This window comes from Gymnoscopelus microlampas (genome assembly GCF_963454915.1).
Source record: "Gymnoscopelus microlampas genome assembly, chromosome: 8".
NCBI lineage: Eukaryota > Metazoa > Chordata > Actinopteri > Myctophiformes > Myctophidae > Gymnoscopelus > Gymnoscopelus microlampas.
This window is the reverse complement of record NC_139945.1, coordinates 30102953-30126294: the sequence shown is the minus strand read 5'-3', so window position 1 is coordinate 30126294 and position 23342 is coordinate 30102953. Positions and strand designations below refer to the sequence as shown.

The 23342-nt window shown below is 40.7% G+C and overlaps 2 protein-coding genes and 1 pseudogene across 3 annotated transcripts in view; 2 read left to right on the top strand and 1 right to left on the bottom strand.

Moving 5' to 3' along the window:
- The window catches only part of LOC311051132 (tumor necrosis factor receptor superfamily member 19-like), a 42335-nt gene extending 41597 nt beyond the window's left edge, over positions 1-738 (bottom strand). The window contains 1 exon segment of the mRNA XM_084065535.1: positions 187-738. The gene's annotated coding sequence lies outside the window, so the exon portion shown is untranslated.
- A 7282-nt stretch (positions 739-8020) lies between these two features.
- LOC311050544 (cytochrome P450 2K1-like) lies at positions 8021-11170 on the top strand (annotated as a pseudogene). Its single transcript has 9 exons — positions 8021-8215; positions 8374-8538; positions 8635-8784; positions 8886-8932; positions 9553-9732; positions 9831-9972; positions 10102-10278; positions 10399-10540; positions 10983-11170. The product of its transcript is annotated as a cytochrome P450 2K1-like (transcript).
- Positions 11171-15750: 4580 nt separating this feature from the next.
- Positions 15751-23342, top strand: part of sacs (sacsin molecular chaperone) — a 36153-nt gene continuing 28561 nt past the window's right edge. Inside the window, exons 1-3 of the mRNA XM_084065533.1 lie at positions 15751-15888; positions 16476-16585; positions 18739-18889. Coding sequence (XP_083921659.1) covers positions 16563-16585; positions 18739-18889 — 174 coding nt within the window. The 5' untranslated portion in view covers positions 15751-15888; positions 16476-16562. The remainder of the gene's footprint in view (positions 15889-16475; positions 16586-18738; positions 18890-23342) is intronic.

Below are 23342 nucleotides of genomic sequence, written 5' to 3'. Positions count from 1 at the left end.
CTTTAAGCACATTTTGATGCCAATACTTTTGTACTTTTCACTCAATACAAGTAAAATTTTGAATTCTGGACATTATTTAAAAGATTGCAGTATTGATACTTTTACTTAAGTAAAAAAAAAAAAAAAAAGAGTACTTTTTCCCACCACTGCAACAAAAAAACAACAACAACAACAACTAGATCTTACCTGCTATAAAACGCGTGGTGGTGGATCACAGTTTTAAAGCAGATGATCGTGCACCGGGTCAGGGTCTGCACACCATCCCAGTCCTGATCCCGTCTGTGTCTCTGTGTCTCTGTGAGCCGCTCCGCTACAAAGTAACCAGCCCGTTGGGTTGTTCCAGCCGCCGTAGGAGATCAAAGGGAGCTGAAGCATGTAATCTGATCTCCGATCAGCGAGCACAGGCTACATCAAAGACAACTCCAAAACAGTACCATTATTATTATGATCATGTGATCAACACAGAGAACTTTTTTTTTTCTTCTACCAAGCGATCGCTCTCGTTAATTTAAAAAAAACTGGATGCAAAAAAAAGTTTTTATGGAGGGTGGGAAATGCACGATGGAATTAGAATTAGAGTGGTTATTCCCTATTATCCGCATTGAAATGGTGATCTCTCCCTCTCTCCCTCTCTCTCTCTCTCTCTCTCTCTCTCTCTCTCTCTCTCTCTCTCTCTCTCTCTCTCTCCTCCCTCCCTCTCTCTCTCTCGCTGTGCTCCCTCTCTATCTCTCTCTATCCCTCCCTCTCTCTCTCTGTGTGTGTGTGCTCCCTCTGCTCTGACTGCAGTGTTTGTGTGGTTTATCTGAGGGCTGTGGCTCTTTGATGCCTGCTCTGCCCTGCTGGGACCAAAGGGAGATGATCTGAAAGTCGGTGGAGTCTAGTCTAGTCTAGATCCCATCGCCCCGAATGCCTGCTCGGTCCCGTCGCGCTGTTATTGGCTCCTCGTTTGGTTGTCAGGCAACCAGTGGTTCTCAAACTTTGTACATGTTATTTGATTGTCAAGGACCCCTAAAATTGATGTATTTGTTCTGAAAAGGTTTCGTAGAGAGTAGAGACCTCATGAGAGAAGCTTTGTTTGTTAAAAGGATCCCTGGATAATACGCATTTATGCTTTAATACAGGTGTATGTTGATGCTAAATTAACTCATTTGCTGGGGACCCCCCCAAGGACCCCTGGCCCCTGCGTCCCCGGAGCGCACTTTGAGAACAACTGATTTAGGTGTGTGCTGCAACTCACAGACAGTGCAGTAATGTAGGTCTATTAACTCCAGTTCAATGAAAGTATTCAGCCATTGTAGGCGGCAGTGGCTCAGGGGTAGAGTGGCCGGGTAGAGTGAACTGGAAACCGCAAGGTTCCCTGTTCGATCCCGGGCTGGGGCGCTCCCCCAGAGTTAGTGTCGAAGTGTCCTTGAGCGGAGCAAGGACACTGTCCTCGAGCAAGACGCTGAACCCCAAATTGCTCCCGATGATTGGTTGTCAGGCAACCAGCCTGACAACCAATCAGCAGGTTGGTGCCTTGCATTGTTTCCTTCGGTGTGTGTGTGAATGGGTGAATCACCGTGAATGGCCCAATCAATGTAAAGCGCTATATAAATGCACCATTTTACCATTTATCCTTTTTGTTCTATAGGCAGCCTTAGCCGATCTACCAGAACGCTCGCCCCGGGTCAAATCCAGCGGCCTCGGAACGGTCGCCACCGGTATCGGTCGCCACCAATAAACGTAAGTAACCTCAGTAAACCTCAGTAAACTATGCCTTATTCCCAAACGTAACCTCAGTAAACTATGCCTAACCCTAAACTTATTTCTAACCTTATCCTTATACTCAAAATACATGAACCACTGGGGGCCAGTCTGTTTTGGGACGAGTCTTCCGGCTGAGCCTACCTCTGTTATTGCTATAATAACCTATGCAATTATATTCTGAGGATTTTTCGTATATTCCATAAATTCCATTTATTAGATTTTATTTTTTTTGTATTATCCAATGCAATTACGCCAGGGGTCTTCAACAGGGGGTCTCAGAGTTATTACAGGGGGTCCGCCAAATCTTTGTGTGATATGATTTCCTTTTTTTGGGGCAGTGTAGCCGCCCCCTATAAGTTAGTTTTGGACACTGTCACTGACCAATTCTGCACCGTGATTGGCCAATAGTCTACAACGCATTGTATACCCCTAACCCTTCCATTGTTAATGCAAATCGATACTTTTGCAAAGTCAGCCAATCACATTACAGCTAGTGTCATCACCACTAACTGTAATGTGATTGGCTGACTTTGCAAATTCAGGACTGTGATTGGCTAGCGAAACACATGACACATGTGCAGCCCTATGAATAGCAGTATGGACTTTAAAAAAAAGTCATTTATCCTTTTTTTAAAGTGAGTCATGTTGTGATGACCACACACCGCCCACTTCACACTGGGTGTGATTTTTAGCGGCGCTAGCCGCTCTATACCTTTAGGTATAGAGCGGATATTAGCCCTCTATGCCTGGCTTTTGCGTCAACGTTCTGATTGGTCAGGTGCGCCAACGTTCTGATTGGTCAGGTGCGTCAACGTTCTGATTGGTCAGGTGCGTCAACGTTCTGATTGGTCAGGTGCGCCAAAGTTGTGATTGGTCACTATTCATGACATCACTATGATGTCATGAATATAGAATTCGATGTCTATATAAACGATGACAATGACTTCATCTTATTATTCATTTGGCTAAAGTCTCCGTCTAGGTAAGTTATTTAAAGTTAATATGACGAATAGAAAGAGAAAGATACAAGAACAGATGAAGGGTGAATGTATAGAAAGTCTGAGTTCGGGACCCAGTCATCCGTTATGACAGAATGGTTTGATAGAGACGATCGAGAATCCAAGAGTCCGTTAAGGTTCTGATTGGTCAGGCCCGTCAAGGTTCTGATTGATCAGGCCCGTCAAGGTTGTGATTTGTCAGGCAAGGGGACTATTCATGACATCACTATGATGTCAAGGTTTATTTTTTATTTCCTCATGTTTTTTTTTGTATATATTTTTATTTGGCTAAAGTCTCCTTCTAGGTAAGTTATTTAAAGTTAGATCCTCAATTTAACTTTATCTGTCGTCGACGCTCTGATTGGTCAGACCCGTCAACAAAGTGATTGGTCAAGCTTCACATGACACATGGCTATAAACACATTATAAACACATATCGATGACATAATGTATTCAAAGGCGCCGCTACCTTCACACAGGGTGTGATTTTTACCTTTAAACTTGAACCCTAGCATCCCCTAGCATCTTTTCTGAGGAGAACTTTAGCCGAAAATAGCAGATCTACAAGCTCATAGATCAGCTATTTTTGGCAAAGAGGTAATAGGTGTAGAGGGAAAAAAGAAAAGACCAAGTAAACAAAAAAAGTTGAATCTGAAACACAATTGTATACAATATAGAGGGGGTCCCTGCTTCATCTCTCTCTCTCAGCTAGGGGGTCCTTGGCCTGAAAACGTTGAAGACCCCTGAATTAGGCTATTGTTGTTGGACGATGTCATTGGTTGTCCCACAACAACACATGACAGCGCAAATGTCCCTCCGGGCTATGGGATCTACACAGTCTGGCTTTTGAAGTGGAGCCACACTGCGCTCCCTTTCATCTCTATGAGCTACACATGAGATGACGTCATCCCACTGTTCCAGGATTGGCTGCGGCTCGCTGAATGTTTTATATAATATGACAACGTTGGAGAAAAAGAGCAGACACATTAAACTGTCTATAATCGGTCTTCTCGACCCCACCCCCAACACACACGCACGCGCACGCACACACACACACACACGCGCGCGCGCGCACGCACACTCACGCGCACGCACACGCACACGCACACGCACACACACACACACACACACACACACACACACACACACACACACACACACACACACACACACACCACACACACACACACACACAGTGGAACAACTGTAAGTAGGTCTACTCACATTTTTACTGAAGCAAAGTATCAATACTGCAATGTAGAAGTAGGCTATACTCTGTAGTAGAAAGTAGGCTACTCAGTCTGCAGACTGTCCCATTTCACAAGTTTTCAAATGTATAAAAATATTTTGAAAATAGCAGATCTACAAGCTCAATTCAAAATGTACTTGAGTAAAAGTACAAACGTACTGTTATCAAAATGTAGGTACAGTGAAGCTAGGGCAAAAGTTCATTTGTGTAGTCAGTTGCACATGTCTGGGCATGTTCAAATCAGGTCGTAAACATCTATGTTAATAATTTGTTATAATGATGTGACTATAGGCTACTGTTAAACTGGCTTTTTTCAAGAATGTATGTATTAATTTGTCTCATTTTACAGAACCTGGTTAGGCATCCTGTGCAGGGGACAGCCCTACAAAATATGACATGAATTATTATTCTTCTCAGTTATCACTAATTCAATTTATACTCATAATTCATGTCATGACCAGACTAGAGCCTATATACGAACTGCAACATAACATAGGCCATTAGTTCTTTAAGTGGGGTCCGGGGACCCCCAGGGGTCCTCGTGGAGGTTCCAGGGGGTCCCCAGCAAAATGTGTTAATAGCCTATAGCATTTCACAATAATTTTAACCACTTTAACCTTTTATACTTTGGCTATTCAAAAATAGCAGATCTACAAGCTCATAGTGCAGCACAGAGTGCCGCGCTATGAGCTTGTAGATCTACTATTTTTCAAAAATCTTGAACATTAGCTAGTGAACATTTTTGAAAATCTTTTTATTAAAGCAAACATTTTAACACAAATCTTTGCTTCTGGGGGTCCCTGGCATAACATATTTTCAGATGGGGGTCCGCGACCAAATATATATCAATTTGGAATTTGGCATGAAAAGTTTGAGAAGCACTGCTGGGCTCCACATTGCAGAATATTTTGCAGCAGCGTGTGTTCATGTGAATCAAAGCTACGAATCACACTCAGAATGTGTGTCCGATTTTATAAAATGAAGCCCATGCAGTGGTTCTCAAACTTCATTTTTTGGGGGCCGCAGACCCCCATTATAAATTACAAAAACATATGTTGTTCCAGGGACCCCCAGAAGCAAAGATTTGCGTTACAAATGTTCGCTTAAAATCTTCAAAGGTTTGCACAAATTGTGACAATTTTTGAATAGCCAAAGTATAAAAGGTTAAAGTTATTGTGATGCTATATTAACACATTTAGCTGGGGATCCGCTGGAACCCCCCAAGGACACCTGGGGGTCCCCGGACTCCACTTTGAGAACCAATGGGCTAGTATCCTTTGATGTTGTATTTGTCTGCTTCATTAGTGTCGGTGACTGTCGTCCCTGCTCTCGCGATAAAAACTACTGTATTAGACAGAGACAGAGTCACAACGTGCAGCACATCATTGACTCTTTAAAACAGTGCTTCCCAAACTGAGCTGGGGGTCCCCACATTATTTTGGTGGGTCCCCAGAATGATGATTTTATCTTAATGTGCAACATTGTGTTCTCACTCAACAGCAAACAATCCCAACATACAGTATAAGTGTACAATATGGGTATCTGCACATTTCTAAAGTGACAATTAAATAGACCAATTATTTGTTTACCAACATTGAGACTGGATGCATAGGTTATGCAATCAATTCTCAACCTCAACCTGTTGTTTTGGGGTGCGCTGGTTTCAGCACACCCCAACCCCATCTTGGAGGTGCGTCCTAGCGAGACCTGACAGAATGGGTTTCATTGAGCGCATAGGCCTACTGGTTGTGTGACGTCGTCTGTTAAGGGGTCTATGGCTTCTTTTAATGCTTTTTAAATACCAAATTAGCCAAATTGTCAAATATTATGTAAGAAAGAGGCAAACATTGTGTTTTTCCCACAATATTTATCTGTGGAACCGAGTTAACTTAAGTCCTTGTCAGGGTGGGGGTCCCCAGTTCAAAAATAAATATGATTATTTTGGGGGGTCGCCGCGTCGCGGCCTGAAAAGTTTGGGAACCCTTGCTTTAAAAAAACTTTTGACTTGGCAGCTCGTTGTGTTTTGACCATCTAGCGCCATCTAGCGCCGCTGGGAAGGACTCCTCATGGTGGAGATAGAGTCAGGAGGAAGCTTGATTGATTGATGTACTTTATTTAGTAAGACTTGAGAACAACAGTACATGGAAGTACAAATTCACAATACAATGTCTACTAAACTGTACTTTATTTAGTAAGACATGAGAACAACAGTACATGGAAGTACAAATTCACAATACAAGGTTTACTAAACAACTGGAAGACTCATTAAGCACTGAGCTTGTTTAAGATGAGGTCCCCATGCACACACAAAAAAAAAGCTAGAGGTGTTATGGCGCCATCTACTGAAACTTTACTGCTTTTTGTCCCTCTTAGTTAGAACCGCCTTTAGGGAATGCAATAATTGTAATTGCCTGGCAGTGGTGGAAGAAGTACTCAAATGTTTTACTTAAGTAAAAGTATCAATACTCCAATGTAGAAGTACTCTGTTACAAGTAAAAGTCCGGAATTCAGAATTTACTTGAGTAAAAGTACAAAAGTATCAGTATCAAAATGTACATAAAGTACCAAAAGTAAAAGCACTAAAATGTTTGAAAATAGCAGATCTACAAGCTCACAACGGTCGCGATGCGACGCGTTGTGAGCTTGTAGATCTGCTATTTTCAAATAGCCTAGGAATAAAATAGGGCTGAAGTGGCTAATGTATGTTTTTATAATTTAATAATTGATGTCTACAAAGTAACTAGTAACTAAAGTTTACAAATAATTGTAGTGGAGTAAAAGTACAATATTTTCCTCTAAGATGTAGTGGAGTAGAAGTAAAAGTCAAAAGTAAAAAGAAGTGAAAACTGGAAATACTCCAGTAAACTAAAAGTACCTCAGTCACAATTGTACTTAAGTACAGTACTTGAGTAAATGTACTTAGTTACTTTACACCACTGAAAAGTATCAATACCGCAATGTAGAAATAACTACACAGTTGTATTATCTGTCAGCTCTATAAGCTGCAGTCCTACCCGGGACTTGAACCCAGGTCCCCCGCATGAGTGCTGAAATTCTACTGTTGAGGTACTAACTGAAAGCCTCTTTCAGAGGATTAATTACATTTTGACCTTCATGCAAAATCACTTGTAAACCAGTAGTGGTCTTACCTGACCACAGGATATACATTACATTTCTCTATAGAAGAGCAGGTCGTAGACAAACTACAACCACCACAGTTTTTGGTTGGATTGTATACATTGACATATCTTTAACAACTGTAGAAATAAATCAAAAACAGTAGCCTATTTATTGTTTTTCCATCATTCTCTTGACTTGAGTAGAAGTGCCTGCAGTCTACCTCCCAGTGTGGTTTAGAATACTGACTCTGTCCGCTCACAACACGTCCCAATGTATTGTGAACTTGTAGATTTGCTGTTGCCTATAACGATATGCCAAAATAGGGATCACAGGGTTAAAGCCTCAGTATGTAACTTTATTCTCAATGACAATGTAATTTTGTCCAATCTGTATGATAGAGTATGTTAATACAATATAACTTCTACAATTGGGATGGTTGTATTTTGTCTCCCTGCTCTTCTATTGAGACATTTAGATCGTGTCAAAGCTCATGTCTGACCTAGATGCAGGATCTGACACAAATTGACCTGATGCCAGATTCAATTTATCCTGAGCAAGCAGGCCGGCTCTCTTAGCTCAATGGTAAAAATGTCAGCACTTAAGCAGGAAACCAGGTTCAAATCCGGGGGAGAAGAGGAAAGTTACAGAGTGCTGCAGCTGCTTTTAAGCAATAGGTGTGTTTCAGGTGTTGCTGTGTGTGTGCCAGCATGGACAGCTCTTTTCCAGCACTCCAAAATGAAACACACCCACAATTAAAGTTATTACCTCCAGCTGCATGTGTAGCTTAGGCCTAATGCCCCATGAGTCTGAGAAGCCACAAACAAAGGGAGTTACTTGTGTTTAGGGAAGGAGAAGCACGATTTGCCAGCTCACTTGAGGGACGCAAGTTGACAGTTTGTTGAGTACAATGTGTCTTTTAGAAGATCATCTTTTCCAGTCTCCCAGTTCAGTCACTCTGCTGGGAGCTGTTGTTCTCCTGCTGGTTCTCTACCTCCTCTCCTCCAGCACCCAGGAACAAAAGAAGGAACCTCCAGGACCCAGGCCTCTGCCTCTGCTTGGAAACTTACTGCAGCTGAGTAGACCATACAATTCCCTCTGTGATGTAAGATTGTGTTACTCGTATGTATTGCTTTGTTTCATACTGTAAGTTAAATATTAACTGTAAGTGAACATTATTATCAAATGAGTGTCTTAGAATATATTTAGTTAGACTTGCACTCTGTAGAGCATCATTTTACACATCTCACATTTTGTCTATAGCTGTCCAAGAAATATGGAACAGTGTTCACAATCCACCTTGGACATAAGAAAGTAGTGGTCCTGGCAGGATACAAGACAGTCAAACAGGCTCTGGTCAACTATGCTGAGGAGTTTGGAGAGAGGGAGAGATCACTCCTATATTCTATGACTGGACTAAAGGACATGGTAAAGTTCTGTATGTTTTGTGTAGCTCAGTTCATTTGTCAGTATCTTTTATGCCTTGGGCAAGGATAATGTTGTTCTTTTTTTTTGTGTACATAGGCATAATTTTGTCCAATGGTGAGTCCTGGAAAGAGATGAGACGCTTTGCCTTGACTAACCTGAAAGACTTTGGCATGGGAAAGAAGACTAGTGAAGAGAAAATCATACAGGAATGTCATTATCTGATTGACACACTTGAAAAACATGAAGGTAACCAAATCTGTACGGTTGTGGAAAACATAATGCCACATACAAATAAATGTTCCTTTATATATTTGTGACCTAATATGGACTCACTCTGTTTGTGCCAGGTAAAGCCTTTGACTCAACCCAGGCAGTGACTTACGCAGCGTCCAATGTTATATCATTATATCAAGACATATTCATGCATGTCATCAACTTGTATTAGTTTTAAAAGATAAAATGTATGAAGTATATCCTCAAGACATTAAACTCGGATTAACAACTAAGCCAAATGAACTAAACATGAAACATAACAGTCCGTACCTGTACTCTGTACACTTAATGATTTTCATGTAAATGTATTAAGGTAGAGTGTGTGTGTATGTATGTACACACACACACACCTCTGTCGATGTGAACAAAACGAAGCTGGGGGGGGGGTGTCGCCGAGCGGGAAGGGACGAGGCTGATCGCCACTAGTCACTACCCCAAGGGCGTGCTTCGCCCCGGAGGCCGGGGGGGCTTTTTGTCTCCCTCTGGGAGACGAAGCCCATAACACCTGGGCACTCTAACCACACTAAACTAGTTTTACAACAAATGGTTGTGGAACATGAACCTTTTATAATAACCCACTTTGAATCCAATGTATCTGGTTCTACAGCAAATGGAACTCTAACCCACACTTATATCTTCCTAGTGGATTTTAAGATCTGTTATTAGTCTTTAATCTGTATTAATTTTGTCTATGTCATGGGAAAGAGTAGGTGTAACCCTCACTTTAAAATGGCATTATAGGTGTACAATGTCTTTCCCTGGCTGGGCCCTTGGATGAAAACCTGGAGGACCATGATGAAGAACATTGAAAGCAACAGAGAGGAGATAAGAAGAATAATTAGGGGTCTGAAGGAAACTCTGAACCCTCAAATGCTCAGAGGTTTTATAGATTCCTTCCTGGTGCGCAAGAACAGTTTGGAGGTAAAATATCTAGTCTAGTAGTTATTTTACGCTACTATTATACCCATCAACACTCCATTACTATAATGTTTATCTTGTCACCTGTCTGTTGATATTAGGGCTCTGGAATCATGGATTCACACTATCATGATGACAACCTGCTCTACAGTGTGATCAACATGTTTGTAGCTGGAACTGACACTACAGGAAATTCAATTAGATGGGGTCTACTGTTGATGGCCAAGTACCCCCATATTCAAGGTAGACAATCCCATTAAATCTAATCACAGACATGAGCTGACAAATACTATATCTTTCTCTAGTGAAATTCTATTTAAAGTACTTATGAAACTGTAGGATTATTGTAGAATTCCTTTCCCGTTTTCCAAGATGAGGTTCAGGAAGAGCTTAGCAGGGTGACTGGAAGTCGTCAGGTGCTTGTAGAAGACAGGAAGAACCTACCCTACACTGATGCTGTTATCCATGAGATCCAGAGAGTAGCCTGTTCCTCTGTCACATCACATCACCAGCCAAGATGTCAACTTCCAGGGCTATTTCATCAAGAAGGTAAATTACAATTTCAATTTCTAAGTGAATATATTTGTGCATGACATATTCCTCTAAAAACATGAAACAGTAGTCATTGTTTTGTTTCTTTTGTAATAGACCGGTTATCTTTGCGAACAGGGAACTCCGGTGATTCCTCTATTTGCTTCTGTCCTGAATGATGAGACTGAATGGGAAAGCCCACACACATTTAACCCCAATAATTTTCTGGATAAAGAGGGTCAGTTTGTCAAGAGAGATGCCTTCATGCCCTTTTCTGCAGGTAAATGTCTTAGTATTTTTCAGTATTGGATGTTGCACTATTTTGCCATAACCATTTAGGATACAATGGTCGCATAACACAGATTTGATTAACCGTTTACCTATAATTGCCAAAAAATGTGTGAGTGGGGCCTATTTCTTACAAAAAAAAGTAATGAATGCAACTTCCAATCATACCCATATTGCAATTGCATGTTGAAGGGCCTCAAGCACACCTCCATCTTTCACTTGTGCCCATGGGGGGGTGACAAAAACACGGAAAGTTGCACCGTCTTTTGTACAAACTGTATCCCCCCGCAGCTTTCTGATGGCTGCAGCCCATGACTGACATAGCCCTGGGTAGGAAACCCAGCCTGGCGTAGATCTGCACTTTGAGGAGAGTTTTTCTATTTTTTTCTCAGTTCAACCACAGTTCTAACTGTTGCAACAACTTATTTTTTCAGGTCGTAGGGCATGTCCGGGGGAGAGTTTGGCCAAGATGGAGGTCTTCCTCTTCCTCACCTCTCTCCTCCAGCGCTTTCATTTCACTTCTCCACCTGGGGTAACAGAGGATGAACTGGATCTGACGCCAGCTGTGGGATTTACCCTCAACCCTTCACCTCATCGGCTGTGTGCTGTCAGTCGAGTCTAAAAAGAAGTATAGTTTTTTTTGCAGAATATTTTCCATGTGTTCCATTGCTCATAATAAACAAGAACTTTGCTGATACAGTCCTCATAATGGATAGTGCAGATAAAGGCACTTGAACCAATGGTCATCACCATCACTCATTTACAGTATAACTGTTGGTGTATTATTTTACAGTACAGGCCAAAGGCAGATTTAAAGGTATAGGAAATGATAGAACAAGAAAACTACAGTTTGTCTCAGTATTTGGACCGTATAATAATAATAATAATAATAACACTTGGAACAAACATTCTTCACTCAAGCAACTGGGGAATGGAACCTGATACCCACAGAGATGTATTTATAATATTTATTTTAATGTACTTTTTAATATGCATTCCAGTACCTAATAAACTTGTTTCTATTTGACATGTGTTTCTCATTACTGTTTTGGCTAATCATAAAGAGATCTATCAATAGTTATTGCATTAATTTCTTGCTGCCACAGTTGTATTGTCTGTCAGCTCTATAAGCTGCAGTCCTACCCGGGACTTGAACCCAGGTCCCCCGCATGAGTGCTGAAATTCTACTGTTGAGGTACTTACTGAAAGAAATATGGACCAGTGTTCACAATCCACCTTGGACATAAGAAAGTAGACGAAGTAGGGCGTTAATTTACAAAAAAAAAAAAAAAAGTTAGAACATGGAGATTTTTTTATTTGAAAATGTATTAGAGGATAAATCCCTTGCTGAGGACCCCCTGGAAGACGAGATGATACATCTCAAGCCTTGAGATGTATCATCTCGTCTTCCAGGGGGTCCTCAGGCACAACATACAAACAATGACAAAACATTCACTAACAACAAAACATACACATGAGACATACACTTAAAGGCTCTCACACCATCCCAGACCGTACTACATCTGCTACACATGTAAACTAAGAACTTAAAGTAAATAATGAGAAAATAAAAGTAAAAAGTGATCTAAATACAATCAAAAACAAAAACAAAAATCAGAAGCAAGAACAGTTCGTTTTAAGTGAATCAAGTAAGTAGCCTACATTTTGAAAACAGGAAATGAAATAATTGATCTAATTGCAATTGGTAGCCTAAATTGTTCCAGTCAGTAGGTGCTTTAAACTTAAAAGAACGTCTCCCAATTTCTTTTTGTATACCAGGTGTGTCAAAATAAGGTTGTTGTGTGTGTCTTGATGGATAAATTGAACTGTATGGATGTAAAAGCTCTTTTAAATAAGATGGATAATTAAAGTAAATACATTTAAAAACAAAAAGCAGCCAATGAAAATGTCTCCTATCCCGAGGCGATAGCCAATTGAGCGTATCATACAGTACACAATGATGTGTACTATAGGGACACCCAAGTACAAATCTACAGATATTATTGTGGACTACATTTAATGCATGAAGATGGGTCTCTGAGGTGTTCTGATAGATGATGTCACAATAATCAATGATAGGGAGTAGAAGCTGCTGAACAATGGGTTTTCTTATTTGAAAAGTAAGACAATTATTTGAGTACTTCTTCCACCACTGACTGTGGCTGTGTGGCCAACCGTGTCTCTTTAAGAGATGTGCAGCGTAACGTGCAGCCTGCAGTAGAGCATCCATCCTTCTTGTTCAGTCAGTGGCACAACAAGACTGTCATATTTCAATCTGGACTCATAGAGGACTGCATCTTGGAATAGTTGATTGGGGAGTGCATTGTTTCATATGCTTCTCTCTCTCTCTTTTATTTGTATTATTATAATTTATAATCTTTTTTTGCTGACTGGCTGCGAACTACTATCTGGCTGGCTGGCTGTGTGTGTGTGTGTGTGGGGTGGGGGCTGGTGTTTAGTGTTGCCATGTCCGCTTATTATAAGCGACTTTGGGCTTGTTTTTCTGGTAAGTTGCTTATTTGGGCTTGTTTCGTAGATGTTGTTTAAAGTAGTGTTTATCAAAACATGTCATGTCAAGGACCCTCAAATTAATAAGTATTTGTTCACGGACCACCCATCTGAAAATATTTCATGCCAGGGACCCCCATACGAGATTTGTGTTGTTAAAATGTTTCAAAAATATTTTAAAGATTTTTTTTTAATAGCAGGTCTATGTGAGATTGTAGATTTGCTATTTTCAGATAGCCGACGACGAGTAGAGCTTTGTACTGTTCAAAGCGGCTCATGTGGTTGCTTATTTTTGGGTTGTTTTCATAGACCTGGTTGCTTGCTTCTCTCGCCAAACCTGGCAACACTGGCCCTGAGGGGCGGACGGACGCAGATGTATGCCGCACTGTGCGTGATGCTGCCGGGATGCTGCTGACAGGCCGCTGTGTCCGAACGTAAGTAATGCTTTCCTTGTGATCACTGCGGCAGAGAGAGAGAGATAACAAACTGGCATCATGCTCTTTGTTATGATCTTACTATGTTTTCCACATGCCTACGCGTTCTCTTCATTTAGCCTGGTACAGAGGTGGTTCCCAATCTTTTTAGCTCGTGACCCAAAAGAGAAATTGTATTTTTTCTCGGGACCCAAACTATAGTGAAAATAGCCGATCTACAAGCTCACAAAGTGTCACATCGTGACACGTTGTGAGCTTGTAGATTGGATATTTTTACTACTTAAAAAAAAAATATATATATATTTTGAATTTCCCTTGAAACATTTTAAAAACATTTTTTTAATTTCTGAACATTTTTTAATTTAGTTTTTAGTTTTTTGAAAATCTCTTGAAAATTGGAGGAAATTGGGAAAAGGGATATTGCCCGTGGCCCATAAAAGGGTCCCGACCCATTGTTTGGGAAACAGTGGCCTTGCAGAGTGACTAGAACTAGATCCATATGGGTTAAGCTCTGCAAGTGCATGTTTTCTTTTAGCCTAGTTAGTATAAAGCATACATGTTGCAGTTTTTAGGTGTTAAAAAGAGCTGCGGTTGGAAGTCCTTGACTTTGAAACTAAAGGATGATGTCATTTTTCTACGTTGCATCTTTCTATAGGCCCAGGGTGCTGCACCACACCGCAATAGCTTTTTAGGCTATTATGTGTTTACAATAAGCATTATACTATTTTATGAACAGATTGAATAGGTTATGTATAAACATGTACAACTAGCAAGACATTTGGGCTCTTATTATAGACTACGATCATAAATCATACGAGTCTACAAACTACAGCCTACTGTTGCAGCCCAACATGAACAAGATGATAGGCTATATTGCAAGTTAAGCCTATTGTAAGATAGATAACAAATGTATTCTTTACAGATATCTTATGAATTAGCATAGTGCAATAAATATGTAGGCTAATAGCCTATGCAGTGGTGTAAAGTAACTAAGTACATGTACTCAAGTACTGTATTAAGTAACACTTTTAGGTATGTTTTACTTTACTGGAGTATTTCCAATTTTCAGTACTTTTACTTCTACTCCACTGTACATCTCAGAGGCAAATATTATACTTTTACTCCACTACAATTATTTGAGAACTGCTTTTTTTAAAGAACATTTTATTTGTAAAATATTTGTAAAATTTGAATTCCGGACTTGTACTTGTATCATAGTATTTCTATATTTCAGTATTGATACTTTTACTTAAGTAAAGACTGGGAGTACTTTTTCCACCACTGCCTGCCTCCTAGTGCAATAAATATGGATAGTCTATGCTTCAATTATAAATGAGTCAAAGATAAATGAGAATCCTATACTATATGCCTTATGGCCTAATTTAAAATGACAGCTGAACAGATGATGTTCATGCTGGCTCCATAGATGTCTCTCATAAAGACTGCAATGTGTCAGCGGCCCAATCCAATGCATTAGTGTGCTGGTGACTACAAGTACCAGAGTCCAGCAGCGTCCCACCAGAGACTCAGCCAACAGGCAGGGTTGCCATGTCCGCTTATTATAAGCGACTTTGGGCTTGTTTTTCTGTAAATTTGCTTGTAAATATTGTGTTGTTGCGGGTTGTGTTTTTTGGGCTTGTTTCTAAAGTGTGGTTGCTTATTTGGGCTTGTTTCCTAATGTTGTTTAAACCAGTTTTTCTCAAACATTTTCATGTCAAGGACCCCCAAATTAATATATATGTGTAGACCCAACCTTCTGAAAATATTTTGTGCCAAAGACCTCCATACACGATTTTGTGGTTTTGATTGATTGAATGTTTTATTAGACAGAAATGTAAACAGCACAATCTCAGTCAAATACGTTGTCTAAAAGGATAACACCAAAACAGTCCTTGTGGTATTGTTTCCATTGGGGTCCTATAGGTATTCAATTTTCTTTTAAAATAACAGATCTACAAGCTTTTGATTGATTGATTGACGTACTTTATTTAGTAAGACATGAGAACAGTACATGACGCGTTGTGGTTGTGACCTTGTAGCTATTTTGTGAGCTTGTAGCTATTTTCTAATAGCCAATGTTAAGTGCTCATGTGGCCTATAGATAATAGTCGCTTCTTTTGGGCTTGTTTTCATAGACCTGGTTGCTTAGTTCTCTCGCAAACTCTGGCAACACTGCTTCCCACCAGCGACTCAGCCAACAACAAGCGACAGCCGCAGCTCTGATCACATGCAATGGATTCATTATTAGAACAGCGCCTTTGAAGGCATTATTATGAGGGAACTGAAGGAATAGTAACACTGTTGCCCCGCTATTGTTGTTGCCTGTCCCAGAAACACGGTATTTTCCGAAATGCATCATATAGCGACGTGAACCTTGGTGGTCAGGGCAGGGAAACAAGTGAGTACCTCGATTAGTCTGTGCAAATAACGGTCTAGAGAGAGGCTGAGTAACGGGGAAAATATAGCTCTGCTCTGGTCCATAGAAACCTTCCATTTACAGGATCTGTAGGGGGCGCAGTGGAGCAACTAAAACATTTTGTTAAATGATTTTACATTTTGGTCAAAAAGTGTATTTTAGACGTGAGGTGGGGGGCTCCGAGTGTTCCCACTAAGGAAAGTAGGCTTTCAATATCTTAAAACCGTCTTTATTTTGGTGAGTGGCGAAAGTGTATTTTTTATTTTTTACTAAAGACCAGAGGATGCGGCCGCTGCGTTACCGCGGGTGTGCGGGCAACGGCTCTACAGTAACATAGCGTTAAGGAGAACTCCTGACGCTACGGACCAGAGCTAGGGGACAGAGCGGGGCAATACGATTGCGAGGAAAGTCAGGAAACTGATTTGAAACATAATCGTGTTCTCTATGTAGCCGTAAATAGGCTAGCCTATGCTATAATTTCATTTTATGTTAATTATACAGACAGCAGCAGAGGCAGGTGTTTTGAGAAATAGTAAACATGGTATTGTTTTGTATTGCGTTTGTTACAGTGGTTGTCCGTGTGGAGTCAGCCTGCTCTCAGGGCAGCAGAAGATGCATGTGAACCAGGACACATAGCAGCAACCAGCTCATAAGAGATGGAGAACTGTCCACACCCATGGTAAGTTACTTACATTCACTATAACACAACTTATTTAGGCTACTGTTTACTGCAGTGGTTCTCAAACGTTTTCGTGGCCCCAAATGGATATATATTTGGCTGCGGACCCCCACCTGAAAATATGTTGTGCCAGGGACCCCCAGAAGCAAAGATTTTAGTTCAAAATGTTCGCCTTTTAATTTTTTTTAAATGATTTGCACACATTTTCGCGATAAAAAAAGAAAAGCAGATCTACAAGCTCAAAAATAGCAGATATACAAGCTCATAGCGCGGCACTCGGTGCCACGCTATGAGCTTGTATATCTGCTATTTTTGAATAGCCAAAGTATAAAATATGTATATAATTTTGCTGGGGACCCCCTGGTACCCCCCCAAGGACCCCTGGGGGTCCCCGGACCCCACTTTGAGAACGAATGCTTTACTGTAAATATCTTTCTTTTTTTTATTACTACTCGTATATATGATGTTTTGTTTGTGTGCATATTATTGTATATTATTGTTTGTCTTTAAATGTATCGATGAATTGAATACACAGGACCTGGCTGAATGGAAACAAGCCCTGAGGGCTTATCTGGGTTATCCTTTTAGCATTCTTTTGTATAAATCAGTGCCACCGTGCCTTGTTTTTGCAAACTGTTAATAAAGTATTCAATCAATAAAACAATAATTGAATGTATAACTATGTATCTGGTCCTATTAAACTCATAAATGAGTGACCAGTAACATTTTAGACTTACCTATTATTATGAGACTGAAATTAGCTATAACAAGTAACAACACTTAAACACTTATTATTTTATAGGTCCTAAAAGTATTGATGATTTCATCACCTGAGAATTAACACCTACAGGCATGAAAAAATGTTACACACCACAACATAAATGACATCATATTCTCTTCAGTAACTCATTTCAGAGAACAATCACTGGCTTTCATTCTAGCTTGACTGTACGGGGTGTGATAACCATATGTCTCCTGTAATGGTGGCTGTATGAGGATCACTTAGTGGCAGCGGTGGCCTAGTGGTTAGAGGGGCGGCCTTGATACCGGAAGGTCCCTAGTTCGATTCCCCAATTCATCACATCAATCATGAATCACCGCTGAATAGCCCTTGAGCAAGGCTTCCATGCAGGGTCCGGCTGGAAACAAGCTTCGTGCTTAGTCCGACACCCTGGGTAAACAACAAACTTTGCTTTACTTTGCTTTACTGTTGATGTTGACACACTCACTGGAGCTAACTACACTGTGGATGTGTCACCTTCAAGTGGCCTGCTGAATAAGCAAATGTTTTTTTTTATGTTATGACTTAACTAGTCAACATGTTAACCTATTGAGACCTGAAGCCGATTCTACATGTCTCCTAAATCTCAACAGTTTTCTGAAAAACGCATGTTTTCTATATCAGTGGTGCTCAATCTTTTTCATGTCAAGGACCCCCAAAATTGTATGTATTTGGCCGCGGACCCCCAGAAGCAAAGATTTGAGTTAAAAAAATCACAAAATATATATATATTCAAAGATTTGCACACATTTTCACGATTTTTCAAAAATAGTAGATCTACAAGCTCGTAGCGTGCCACTCGGTGCTATTTTTGAATAGCCCAAAGTGTAAAATAATGCTTTTTAGCTCAAATCTAAAAATGACACAGTTCCAGGTCTTAATGGGTTAATCTATAGACTTACTATGTGTGAAAAACATAAGTAAAACAAGATGCTCCTCAAAATAGCAGGTGAACCCATTTCCTATAGAGAGCATATTTATTATTATCATCAGGAAAAGGCTATAGGTCATCTGCCTATATGTATAGGAGCCACTTTTAAAAATATTTGAATAGTATCTTATTATTATCATTTTTGGAGGATGCCCCCCTCCCCTCAGAGCTAGCAAGCTAAAATCCACAAATACAGTAAGTCAATAAAAGAGAAATCTGACTCGATTGCATATCTCAGGTTTCTTCTTTACCCAAACCATAATCAATAATGACTTCAGCAAGACTCATCTGCTGCCTATATCAACCAGAGCCAAGATATGTTAGTCGGGTTGTGTTTCTATGTATGCTCTCTGTTAAAAAAGCATGATGCCATATCAGCACTCTCACACCAGAACAGGCATTCTCTTCATGTTATTGTCTTTATTTGTGTGTGTTTCTCAGGTCACCATGGGTGACAGTTCGTCATGAGTATATTGGGCCCAGGTCCTACCAACTTCCTCACTCCACAGCTGTCAGAGACATCAAGCAGCTTATCTACGAGGAGACGGACCTCCCCGTCAGAGAGCAGCATCTGGCTCACAATGGGAGAGTGGTAAGTGTGATGGGACACTGTTAAAATAAGGAGCAATATTTTGTGCATTATCAATTTTTGTCCCTCTCCGTCTTTCTGTCTATCTATCTGTCTGTCTGTCCGTCCCTCCGTTTGTCGGAGCAAAAACGTTACATCGTAATGGAACGTTTCCATGTTGCATGTTATGCCCTGACCACAGCAAAAAGCAACGCAAGCCCATCTCCATGAACGCATTGTTTAGAATGTATTTGATTACTGAGAGGCAACCCTATTCACTGTGTTATGCCCAGTGCATGAGACTACTGTCTTCTGCTTTCTACTTCCGGTAGCCATGTCCTGTTTACTGTTTCCTGACATTGGGCAGACGTTAAAGTTCCATTGTGTGATACCAGTAAACAAGGGCAATGATGATAACAAGCCATTGTGTTTCAAAACAAGCCAGCTTTCCCCACCACTGTGGCACCCTTCCCCTGACTCCCCGTCTCTTCTCTATCCAAAATCTTCTCATGCACCCAACAGATTATATGGCAGCTATAGCAAGACAATAGTGATGCGCGGGTTAGGTTTTTTTCATAACCCGCCCCACACGGGAGCCCAACCCGCCCCAACCATAGACTGTAAAAAAGAATGGACAAAGCCACTCCCCTGCTTTCTACAGAACGAAAATGAAGCCGATAGTTCAGGAACATGCATTCCTCCATCGTTAATATATACAGTTGGCCACGCCGGAACTCAAACGCTATTGGTTGAGACCAGACACGTGACCAGCGAACCGGAAAACACCCCCAAAAATGCTATTGGTTGGGTAGCTTGTCAATCAAGAGCGGGGGCGGGGAATGAATGCTATTGGTTGTGTAGGTTGTCAATCAAATCATCCCGCCCCTCCTGGAGCATAGCCTACTTTATCGTCAATTTTAGAATAAATGGGACCATAACTTAGCAAAACGCATATCCTGATGATTGAAAGGAGACTTTAAACTAGCAACTGGAAGCATATAGAATTTATGACAATTTTTATTACGGTAAGAAAATCTAGTCTAAAGTTTGTCAAAAACCCATTCACTTGCGCTAAAATAAATTCTTTCTGACACTTCAGGTCGGCGCAGGGTAAAACAGTGCCTCACTCTGGCCATTCATAAGCTTCCGTGTTGGCCTCATCGTAAATATCCAAGCCTTGCCCCTTGGCCCCAACCCGTCCCGCAAAAATGAATATAAATCAACGACCCAGCTCGTCCCGCAACCCGCCAAAAAAACAAACAAAACACACACAAGCAAGTCCATTGAATTGCTTTCCAGAGAGAGAGAGAGAGAGAGGGGGACAGAGGGAGGGAGAGAGAGAGAGCGTGCGTGTGCGAGAGAGTTGAACCGGTTGACCCGCTTCGCCCGCCCCGCGATAATTGCGTCGTAATCTATAACCCGTCCGCCTGCCCCGCGGTTCAACCCGCGGGACCTGCAGGCCACGGGGTCGGCCCAAGCAAGACAAACGTAGCTACTGCTGGCAGGCTGTTTTAGTTTTGTTATCATGTCAAGTGAGTTAAAATACATTATAAAATACATACATTGTTTATTAATCTTCAATTATATAACATAAACAGTCATTATTGTTGTAATGACTATTCAGCCAAAGTGCAGTCATAAGTCATATTTTGCTGAACTAGCGTTTGGCTATGTCTAAACAAAACCATCAAAACAAATGCAGCTTACTTGACTCTGATAACGTTATAGTGCATGAAGACAAATAAACGTGAACATTTACTACTGCTTTTACACAGTAGCCTTTTGTCTGACCTAATAAAATCCAGGCATGTGGGTTTTGTAACTTGCCAGATCACAGCTTTTTACTGCGGGGATTGTACCTCTGCCAGTACCGAGTAAATCTGACCCATTGTTGGCATTTGTTGGAAGGTTCTATAAAGTCCAAATCTTCGTGTGGGCTGTAGTGAAGTTCCTTAGACGATTACTTCTTCATGGTTATTTATTGGGGATCCTTGATTGTGCCATGGCCTTTTTTTCCTCTTTTCATGCTGTCATGCTGACCCTATTTGCTCCAAACAAAGATAAATGGAACCACTTTGTGAATTCCTTTAATGGTAAATAAGTGCCACTGAAAGGAAACGGGCCAAAGTATTTGAAATTCATGTCATATAGCCAGAGCACTAATTCTGGAGACCCAAAACAGCACAAAGTGAAAGAAAAGCGAAGGCCCACTCCCACGTATTCCTGTGTTCCTAGAAGTGAATACTGCTGAATCCAGAGTGTTAGTGCTGAACTAAATGCCAACTTTTGCCAACAGATTACCAGTCTGTTGCAGTATGTTGTAATCTGAAGTAGTCTGTTTGGTGGAGAGTCACCTTAACAGAGCATAAAGAGCTACAGAGTAGCAAAATAAATCTGTTTGTCATAGCAGCATTGGATGGCATAAATGATATAACTGTTTGTGTTATAAAAATGTTACAATGTCACTTCACAGCATGATCAAGTGTCAGGAGGCACACGCACCCTAATAATAATACATACCTGATTGTGTGTTTGGTGAGGTAGTTTGCGAGATTAGCTTAGGTGTTAACCTCAACAAGATGTGAGCTGGGGGTCGCTGTCTTCGGGACAGCTGGGAGTGTGCATTTGAAAAGAACAATTGTTGCCGCAACTGTTCTGCGTTGACTCAGCTTGCTGATGGCACACTGCTTTAGGCCATAGTCCTCATCCACACCAATTATTTTTTTTAATGACTTTTTCTGGAACATTCCCCCTGAGACAGTTGTCATGCATTACATTTGTGATCTATGACTACATACAGACCAGATAAGTTTGTGTTGGATGGATAGAGAATAATCATTGTTCAGTGGTCGTTATTGGCCACAGTCTCGCTGTTATGGAATACATTGAATTAGTCTTCTTCATCTTCTGGGAAACATGACTATGCAGTTTTGCTGCTTGAGTGGGGTTAGACGACTAAAACAATAATTGCTTACCCTGCACACTCAGAATATTAACAGTAAGGATAAAAAAAAACACAGAAGATATTAATCGCTTTTTTATTGTTCATACTTTATGAGCAATAGTTTAAGGATAGCTTATAAATGATTTAATGATGTGCCTTAGAATATGTTTGCCTTTCATGCCAGCAGCCATTTTGTAATAATATACTACTCACTCAATGTTTTTCAAATGATTTGTACCAAACGTTACATATCTCTACTTAATAATTTTTAAATTGATTGATTGATTGAATACTTTATTTAGAAGTTTGCAGGAAAAAAGTATATGAAAGTACAGTTTAAATACAAGGTCAACTAAATAGGATTAAAAAGCCCATGAAAGCCTAATGGCTTGTTTCAAATGGGGTCCTTTTGTACTCGATTCATGGTGACATTAAATGACAGACAGATAATGTCACTATGAATTGAGTACAAAAGGACCCCAAATAACTAATACAATGTATATTATGTAATACATATATAAGTAGACATGCTTTTGACATAGGAATCTACAGTACGGTGGGGTCCTATATAGCTGTCCAGTTTGTTTGCAGTGTTGCCAGATTCCATGAGAGAAACAAGCAACCAGGTCTAGGAAAGCCAGCCCAAAAGAAGCAACTATGGGCCACATGAGCACTTTAACATACACATCAGCTATTTGAAAATAGCCGATCTACAAGCTCACAACGCGTCGCGATGCGACGCGTTGTGAGCTTGTAGATCGGCTATTTTCAAATAACATCTTGCGGGGAAATTATAATACGCAGATCTGGCAACCCTGTTTGTTTTTTAATGTCTCTTGTAACCATGGCCGGAGAGGACCTCTCTGGCCTTTGCTGAGGGACAGGAGCAGGTGACGATTGCTGCCCAGCAGCACCCCCCCCCCCCCCCCCACCCACCTCCCTGATGTCACATGCAGAAATTAGATGTGAACCGCACCCCTGCAAATTAGCGGCACTTGATCTGGAACAGCCCAGAGGAACCCGTCAGACATCTAACTACGTTAAAACCTACAGCTCAGGAAACCTTCCACAGCCCAAGGGGAATCCCTGGGCTATTAGCTCATATTATAGGAGTTGTGATTTGAGGTCATGAGAACAGTTCTCTGGCAAATACATTAACACATTTATCAGTACCACTTTACAATGACCTTATTTCCATTTGATTCATTGTACAGTATATTCATCTAATATATTGATATTCATCTAATATATTGATATACAGTTAATATACACAACTGTACATTAACTCCTATATCAATATATTATCAATATATTATCACTATTACTACTATAATAAGTACATACAATAACATAAAAAAACTGTTATTAATGTGTTAGTATAGCCAATTGCCTACACAGCATTGGTTCTCAAAGTGGGGTCCGGGGACCCCCAGGGGTACTTGAGGGAGTTCCAGGGGGTCCCCAGCTAAATGATAGATTAGAAACCAAATGGACCCTTATGGGTCTGTAACTCTGAGAGTGTACAAATGGAAC